This window comes from Lactuca sativa, chromosome 3 (assembly GCF_002870075.4).
Source record: "Lactuca sativa cultivar Salinas chromosome 3, Lsat_Salinas_v11, whole genome shotgun sequence".
NCBI classification, from domain to species: Eukaryota; Viridiplantae; Streptophyta; class Magnoliopsida; order Asterales; family Asteraceae; genus Lactuca; species Lactuca sativa.
The window spans coordinates 51,082,837-51,092,343 of NC_056625.2; the positions used below are offsets into that span (position 1 = coordinate 51,082,837).

The following is a 9,507-nucleotide window of genomic DNA, read 5'->3' on the forward strand; positions in this document are numbered from 1 at the left end:
TGATTTTCGAACACTTGTATTTGATCTTGGGTTTTTGTGATTTGAGCTGATTGAAAACAATGATTTCTCTTTAATTAAAAATGAAAACTTTTATTGACATTTTTAGGATATTACATTCAGCATGACCGACACATACGCGTCGCACTTTCGTTTTTGGCACTATATATAGCCTTTGCATTTCAGACATTTTTCACACCAAAATTCCTCCGATTCTCTCTAAAATAATTTCTAGCTTTTAGCCCTTTACTCCCTAGTTCCCGACTACTTTAGTGAGGCCTTACGACATCAAAGAGATTACGATTAGAAACTCTTGGGTCAGAGGTCTACCCGCATAATTCCCGGTTTCGCTAGAAACTCTCTGTAAGTTAGGCTACACTTACTATGCTTTAAAGTGTAACTTATATCTATATTCATAGTTGTTATGAATATGTAAATAAAGATTTGTGAATAATCCCAATAATAACACTAATTAATCTACTTACAGGAGAGGTGCCTGGAATGGTCACGTTGGCTTGGTTATTGGATTTCAAAAATGCTATACGCCGAAATAGTCTTGGCACTCGACTGTCCGACCTGGTTGATCCTGATTTGATAGAACTATTGACGTTCGTTGGAATTAGCGATAGGTCTAGCCTAAATTATAGATTCCCATAGGAACTAATAAACTATAGTATTAGATGTAGATCCTCGTTGGAGTGTTGCTCGTTAGTCGAAGTGCCCGGTTAACTATTTATCCCTTGTGAAACTGTCCAAATGACTTCATCTCACTATATTGTATACCCTGGTATGTATCTAATGTATGTTAGCATATAGTTGCATGTAGTATACATTTAAGCAATTAGGCTAGATAGTTGCATGTAATGTTGGAATATTACTAGCTGTATATGTTAATATATTATGTGGGAGTTGAGGGCGGACCAGCTTCGTGCTGAAGGCCAATAGACTTGGGCGGAGTAGCTTTATGCTAAAGGCCAAGGGGCGGACCAACTTTATGTTGAAGGTCAAAAGGCGGACCAACTATATGTTGAATGTCATTATGTGTATGCATTGCATATATATATATTGTGATATGTAATATTTTGAGGGAATTCACTAAACATCGGTTTAAAGTTGTTGAATAACTGCTTTACAAGTTGTTCTACGGATTAAGGAAAGGCTCCTGCATCTGCATGACTGTACTTGCATCGAAGTCAATAAATAATATTTAAGGCTTCCCCTAAGACTCTTTTTTATAACCAAATATATAATATAACGCATGTAAGACACATATTCGAATAAATTAAAAAAATGAAAATTTTGCCTAGAAAACTACGACATTACATAAATGTACAAATTTAGAACTTTAATACTGTTACATGGCTTAAAACGAAGCCAAGAAAACCTTTAAAGTTGTGTTACTCTCTCTCTCTCTCTCTCTCTCTCTCTCTCTCTCTCTATATATATATATATATATATATATATATATATATATATATATATATATATATATATATATAGGGCTAGGTTATTTTGTTTTTTACATTTATTGTGTGCTAGAATGCACCAATAGAAATTTAGTAAATCAAGTAATTATTTAATTAAATAAATATAGATATTAAATGATTACCATAATTATATGTATACTAAATGACATCCATAATTATAATTCTCTTTTTATGAAAACTAATTAAATCCGTCATTAATGTCAGCAATAACATTCTTTCAGAATTAATTAGCATCTAGGTTTTTATATATGAGTTCGTATTTTGTTTTAGGACTCATTCATTTAAAATACAATAAAGTTGAATGGAATATGAAGAACGAGAGTGTATTCTACTAGAATACACTCTTATTCTTCTAGATATGAATTCATTCTGAAAGAATATTATTGTTAACATTAATGATGAATGTAATTAGTTTCCATAAAAATGAGTTATAAGTATGGATAACATTTAATATACATATAATTAATATTAAATTCCTATTGGTGCATTCTAACACACAATAGATGTGAGAAATATTTGAACCTACCTACCTACCTATATATATATATATATATATATATATATATATATATATATATATATATATATATATATATATATATATATATGTGTGTGTGTGTGTGTGTGTGTGTGTGTGTGTGTGTGATTTGTATTCGTGTTATTCAAATGATTGGATTTTTATACTAAAAAAACTATTCAACGACCAATGATTTGATACTCATAAATTATATCATATCAATTTAAAAAGTTAAAAATTATTAAATATAAGCTGAAACACTTTTGATTGGTTATTATTAATAGTTGAAAGATGAAAGATTATATCTTAAGCTATATATCTTGGTTATTATTAATAGTTGAAAGATGAAAGATTATTAATGAATGATTTGATACTCATAAATTATATTATATCAATTTAAAAAGTTAAAAATTATTAAATATAAGCTGAAACACTTTTGATTGATTATTATTATACAGATTTCAAATGGATATGATGCAAAAATAAGACATATCTTGAGCTATATATTCTTTTGAATTACCTTTATTATAAGATTTATAATGATATAGATAATAAATTATATATTTTAATTAGATTATTTAATTTTTTTATTTAAATATTTAATTGTTAAAAATTATCAAAATATTTAAATAAGTTTAAAATATAAAGATAGAATTCAGAGTGTATCATAAGATAATATCAATTTAATTTACAATATAATATTAGTAACAAATATATAAAATATCATTATATAAACAAGCTACAAAAATGTTTTTTTTTTGGTTAAATTTGATGTAGACGAATAATGTAACGATCATATTTGACTTTTGTTGGTTCACCAACCCAAAAATAATGTATGAAATGATGTTGGTTTAAACAATTTTACAAAAAAAAAAAATTGATTTAAAAATAACTCATACAAATGTACATTCTGCATGTCATAACTCATATTTGACCATAACCTCAAATAGACCCTTTACAAAAATCTACAAAAACGACTTTTAATTTTTTGCCTAAACTCGAAGTTCACCATATTGATTCGGAATTTCGGATTACTCTCAAACACATTTCATGACACGCACACATATAACATACTACAACAAAAACCCAAAACACAATCCGCTTCAAAAACCATTCTATTACTTGTTCCTATATTTTCTTTCTTGCAAACCAATCAAGAAACCTATGCACCATATTATCATTTTTCCTCCCTAAAATTACACAAAATACACTATCATTTCAAGAAAAAAAAACATACCATAAGAATTTCTCTACACAAAACCATCTAAATCACAACACATGTCACAAATTTTTTTTTTTACTTGGATAGTCGACTTGATGGATACACTACATTTCTTACCATTTCCTTCCCTTCAACTTCAACTTCACCAACCCTCATCTTCTCAATGCGTGATCTTCGGGCAGCTTCTTGAATATGTCGATCATGATCTTTAATCATTTGGTCAACATTTGATGAAACTAATGGACCCGAAAATTGTATTTTGTTTCCTTTCTTGTATACCTTATTATTATTATTATTACCCACTTCATCTTTTCTTACTTGGGAACAAGAAACATCCTTCTTTTCAATTTCATCATCTTTAGATGTTCTTGAAATTTCACAGTATTTGTTATTAGCCACCAATGGCCCTGAATAAGAGTCCCTCATTGGTCGACCATCTTTTGAACCCTTCAAGATCGCATGTTGCTTTATATGACTCTCTTTCCTTTCCTTCTCAAGCCTTTCACCTTCCCTTTGCCTACAATAAGTTATTTAAAAATTAGAAAATCACAATGAACAAAAAAAAAAAAAGAGAATGATTCTTGATACCTTGTAGCTTCTTCATCTCTCATTTTCGCATCAATTTCTTTGCTAGGAGGATAATGTGGCAAACTTGAAGGATCACAAGCATAAGGTTTTGTTGTAAAAAACTGAAAGAATCACAAACACGCATTTTAGTTTCTCCTTTAAAAAAAAAAAATTCAATATTCAAGAATACCTGATTCTTGAGAGCGAGTGATGCAGTTCCTCTTTGTTCAGGTTCTACAGCAAGTAAGGTCTCCATAAGTCCAACAGCAGGTAAAGGAAACTCTCTAAAAGCTTCTAGAATCCGTCTTTTATAAGGATGAACAGGTTTGAAAGCTGTTGAGTGGGGTAATTTCGTCTTTTTCCAATAATCTTCAGAAGGTGAACCACAAAGCTTGAAGATTCTATGGAGTTGCTCAACCTCTGTTCTACCAGGCATGATAGGCTTCCCTGCATATAATTCACCAAGAATGCATCCCGCACTCCATAAATCCACAGAAACTCCATAATGTGTAGCTCCAAGCAACAGTTCAGGTGGTCGATACCAAAGTGTCACTACACGTGTTGTTAATGGAACACTTTGATTACAATCAAAGACACTTGCTAATCCAAAGTCAGCAATTTTTAAAATCCCATTATTGTCGATCAAAAGATTTGACCCTTTTATGTCACGATGAAGAACACCATGACTATGGCAATGATCAAGTCCACTTAAGAGCTGTTTCATGTAGCATTTCACTTGTGGTTCTGTGAATCTGATACCGGGTAGTGATACTAATCCTGTTAGATCATGTTCCATGTATTCGAAAACAAGGTATAAACTGGATGAAGTTCGTGAAGTGATTAATCCTTCCAGTTTGATTACATTTGGATGATTGAGTCTTCTCAAGACGAGGATTTCTCTTGCCATGAACTTGACACTTTCTGAATCCATGTTGTCGAATCTTACTCTTTTTAAAGCGACGGTTTTCTTGTTTGTGAGATCGCGAGCTTTGAATACACAGCTATACGTTCCTTGACCAATCTGCAAAGATAAAAGTGAATGAATTAATAAGCTTGTTTGAATCATAAAATTAGGAAGAATAACTGAATAAGAATATAAGATGAAGATACCTTGTCTAATTTCTCGAATGTATCTGCTCTTCGAGGTAGCCAGCCATTAATGGCTTCACCAGCTACCTCAGCAAGCCAGGAAGGCCAACCTGCAACGACCTGTTCTCCTTCTATGGCTTTTGGAATTGTCCTGATACTTGGAATATTAGCGAGAATAACTTCAGAACCCTCTTTCTTCTTCTCAAAATGATCATCGCGTACACGTCGAACAGAATTTGGTTTCTTGTCGACTGAAATTGGTCGAACTTCAGGTCGATTTTTCAGCCTAAAACTTTCTTCCCTGATGGACTGTAATACATACGCTTCTGATGATAATTTCCTAGACGTCCTCTCTCTTGGACTCCCACCAGAAGGCTTAACGCAAATCCCACCCATCAATCAATTCACCAACAAACAAACAATTATCCTACCTTCAAAAGAGCTGATGACGCCTTTAATTCCGATTCAATTAAGAACACCTATAAAATAAACCGCAAAATTAGGGTTTGGACGGGTTCTTCAAAGTTGGGAAGCTTGCAGCCGTTCTGCGATTATGCGAATTACAATCCGAATCCTTTTCTTCTTCAGATACTTGATCACTCTGTTATGTTACATATGGAATATGCGTAGAAGACAACAAAGATATAGACGTATAGCGATAATGATATAGAATTGACGGACGTCTTTGCCGGCGGGACTTGGTCAAATGGACTATATCCACTCACTGTATCGCTATCGAGAAGCTAGACCTTCATTTTTTTTTGGTTCTGAATGAATAATTTGCAGAAGTCGTGGTTTATGATTGGCGAATAAACATCGATGAAATTCGGAAGAACAGCGATTTAAGAATAAAGAAATAAAGGAATGAAACCCTAGCGAAAACAGAGGATGTGGTTGATGGTGGCAGTGTCCCTGTCTGGAATCAATGTAATGGTAGTGCTGTTTATGGAAAAGAAGATACTTTCTTTCTTGGCATGTCAAAAGAATCTAATCCCACCCTTTGAATAAAAAACTAAACCCTCGTTTTGATGAATGTTTTCCACAATCACATGTTAAACAATTTATTTTTAATTTATTTTATATTAAAAGGTTTATTTATTAAATCAATTATTACACGGTTAATTAGCTAAAATAAAATATACTTTGATTAGCAATTTGTTTCTTTTGTTTTTTGGGCAAACATGAGAGACAACGATTGGTGAAAATAAATGATAGAGGAGTTGAAAATTTTGAAAAGCAAATTTTTATGATAAATTTTGGTTTTATTTATCATAAGATTTGTAGTTGTCTAACTATATATTAACGACAACAGAAAACTAAAAGCATCTAACAATAGTAGCGTAATTGAATATTTGAAGTTTTTTTAAACCAAATTGTTTCTAAAACTTGAAAAAGCTAATCAATGTGTTCTTTTTTTTGTCAAACCAAAGTTTTTTCATAGAATTAAGTAATTAGTAAGCTTTTGTCATTAATATTTTCAATGATTTAGAGGTTTTCAACTACTTATAAATATATAATTTAACAAATAACAATAAAATAATTAAAAATTATCACGACTTTCATATAAAACAATAAAATATGATGGTTAGATCGTAAAAAATGGCAAGGAAAATATTGGCTTTTATATAATTTTTCTAGATATTATATTGAAAAATTAAAATTAAAAATGAAATATTTTTCGATTCATAACTACAACTTTTTAAATAAGCAATTCACTTAACAATACGGATTACTAAGTTAATACTCATGGAAACCACGATCAAAAAAGAAAAAAAAAACTATTGATAATTTAAAATCGTAATAAAAAATCAAATATTTATAAAAAATAATAAATTACAAAGATAAAAGCTTTATCAATAAAATGATACACACATAGTTGAAGAATTAACAATGAAGCAATTAACATCGAATTAAAAAAATATAGATGGGGAATGTAAAAAACTTGTTGAGTATTATAAAGTACTACATTTTAATCATTTTAACGGAAAATATTAATTATAATGATAATGATATTCAACAAACATTCAATGGTAACTATATATATTTGAAAGTATATTGTGGTAAAAATTGAATGTTTTTATTAAAAAAGAAGACAACAGAAGTTGTACCACATACATGAGATACAAAAATGAAAGTAGGATCCTATAGTTACATAAATAGTCTCTATTTATAAGACTAAATTTACACAAACGGTCACTGTATGAGACTAAATTTACACAAATGGTCTCTGTTAATATTTTGTTTAAAAAATCATACACACACATACACAATAACACAAACAACGATCTAATGGTAAAACTTTGAAAGTACATTGCTTTAACTGGAAATATGTTGGTATTTGTTGCCTGAGGTAGAAGAAAAAAAATCTTACACGAGACTGATTCCTTTAACAAAGAACAAAAAGAAATATTAAATTTGGTATTGATTAATATTACTCGGTATAAGGTTAGAAATAATGCAAAATATTTTTATAAATGTGAATAGAAAAATGGGCAAGCTATGGTTTGTCAATTAGTTAGTCAACAATTGCTTTTGCATTTTGTATAGCACCACTAAGATTCTAAATGCGATCATGGTTATTTTACTTATTATTTATTAATATGCACCTAAACAAAAGTTGTATGTTAACTATTAGAGCTTCAAATTATATACACGTACACAAAATTTTGCAGGCTAAACAATTCATATGATTTAATAAAAATCGATAAAATGAAGAGATCAATAATCTCGGAATTAAAAATGCATATGTAAAAATCAAATTTCTAACTATCTTTTATAAAAATTGGGTTTACGGATCAACCCGCCAACTCGAACACGAGATGATTGTCCCCCTTAGTTCCAAACATCTTCTACTTTTATTCAAGGCAACATAGAATATCAGATGTTAGTAAATATAAACTTTTAACAACTATCCTCACTTTATTTTCATGTTTCCATTTTTAGACGATATTTGGAGCCTTTTGACCATGTTCAGATACAATGTTTTCAGTTGCAAAACCTGATGTTGCATTTTTAAGTTGCTCAAAACTAAAATCTTTAAATACAGGCAAGTTTGTGGTTAACTCTTCATTCCCTTTTGTTAAAAAAGAGGGTTTGTTAATAAATTGCTTAAAATGATAGAAGGGTATATTAGGGAAATATAGAAACATACCATCATTTGGGTCCACGAAAATTGAAGCTGTTTGGTGAAACCAGACATGGAATGAGCTTGGTGCAAAATGAACCCATGTTGATGAATGCAGATCAATATCAATAACATACAACTCTACCACAATTAATTCCATTGATAATGATAATAATAGACAAAAATTCTAAATATTACGCATAAAAAAATAATTCTAAGGTGGCAAATAGGAGAAATGAAGATGGATGAGACTCGATTTAATTTTGAGTCAATTAATTTGTGTGCCGGTAACTATTTAATTTAAATGTATGTACCTAGTAATTATGTTAATTACCTTTGTAATTAGATTAAAGAGATGGAAGTTAAGAAAGAAGTTGAGAGCCCAAGTAAGAAGGAAATTACTAGTCCAAAACTCAAGTGGCCCAAGTTTAAAAAAGCTTGGTATCTATCCACCTCTAAATTCTAATAGGGCTGTTGGGCTCTATACTCCAAACCCGGTATCCACTTTCTTCTCGGATTTAACCCATGCCCAATAGCCGTTTAAAACTTTTCTTTCCACTCCATTAAAACCCCAACTATTTACTCATTAATCCATTCATAATATTTTCACTTCCATATCAAATTTAGAAACACTTTCAAAATAACGACTGACGTTTCATCATCAAGTTTATGTTGTCCAAGCAATATTTAAGATTCTTTTAAGATTTACTTTATGTTGTCAATTCTAGGGATGAACATTAGAACTGTCGAATCAGAACCGGAACCGAAATTGGTAACAAGGTCCAGTTACCGGTTCTTCATTTTTATGAAAACCGGTCCCGATTCTAAAAACCGGAACCGATTTGATATTTTTCTCGTTTTTTAAAATACGCACAACTCACTCATATGAAGTCGAAATTATTTGATTTTTTTTTTCCAACATGCAATTTAAAGTTTGTAATTTATTTTTTACTGTACAAACATATTTGTTGGTTAGATATTGAATCAGGCACAAGCCCCAAAAGAAAGAATATCAATGTTGCGTTTTTTCTATTTCAATATTATTTTGTTTTTTTTTAATTTGTCACATTTTTTTAAATGAGCATAACTCATTCATATGACGTCGAAATTACTTAATTTTTTTTTTCAGAATGTAATTTGGTGTTTGTAGTTCATTTTAGACTATAAAAACACATATTTTGGTTAGATATTGAATCAGTTATAGACCTCGGAAGACAACATATCATGCTGCGTATTTTCTGTTTCAACATTTTTTTTTAAATCTGTCCCACTTTTAAAATGCGTATAACTCACTCATATGAATTCAAAATTACTTGATTCTTTTTTCATCATGTAATTTAATGTTTGTACTTCAATTTAGAATGCAAAAAGTCATAATTTGGTTAAATATTGAATTGTTTACAAGCTCCGGAAGATAATATACCGTCTATAATATTTCAACCGGTTCTAGTTTGAAAAATAACCGAAAAATTGGGATCGAAACCGGAACCGGTGGTCCGGTTCC

At 30.4% G+C, this 9,507-nt stretch overlaps 1 protein-coding gene across 1 annotated transcript; it reads right to left on the minus strand.

Annotated features, from left to right (window-relative positions):
* Positions 1 to 3,098: 3,098 nt before the first annotated feature.
* LOC111891839 (probable serine/threonine-protein kinase At1g54610) lies at positions 3,099 to 5,893 on the minus strand. The gene is made up of 4 exons (XM_023887901.3): positions 4,901 to 5,893; positions 3,981 to 4,811; positions 3,812 to 3,912; positions 3,099 to 3,740 (listed from the first exon to the last, which is right to left on the minus strand). Exons 1-4 carry the CDS (start codon positions 5,273 to 5,275, stop codon positions 3,299 to 3,301), a joined length of 1,749 nt encoding a protein of 582 aa, XP_023743669.1. The 5' UTR covers positions 5,276 to 5,893; the 3' UTR covers positions 3,099 to 3,298.
* Between the last annotated feature and the right edge of the window lie 3,614 nt (positions 5,894 to 9,507).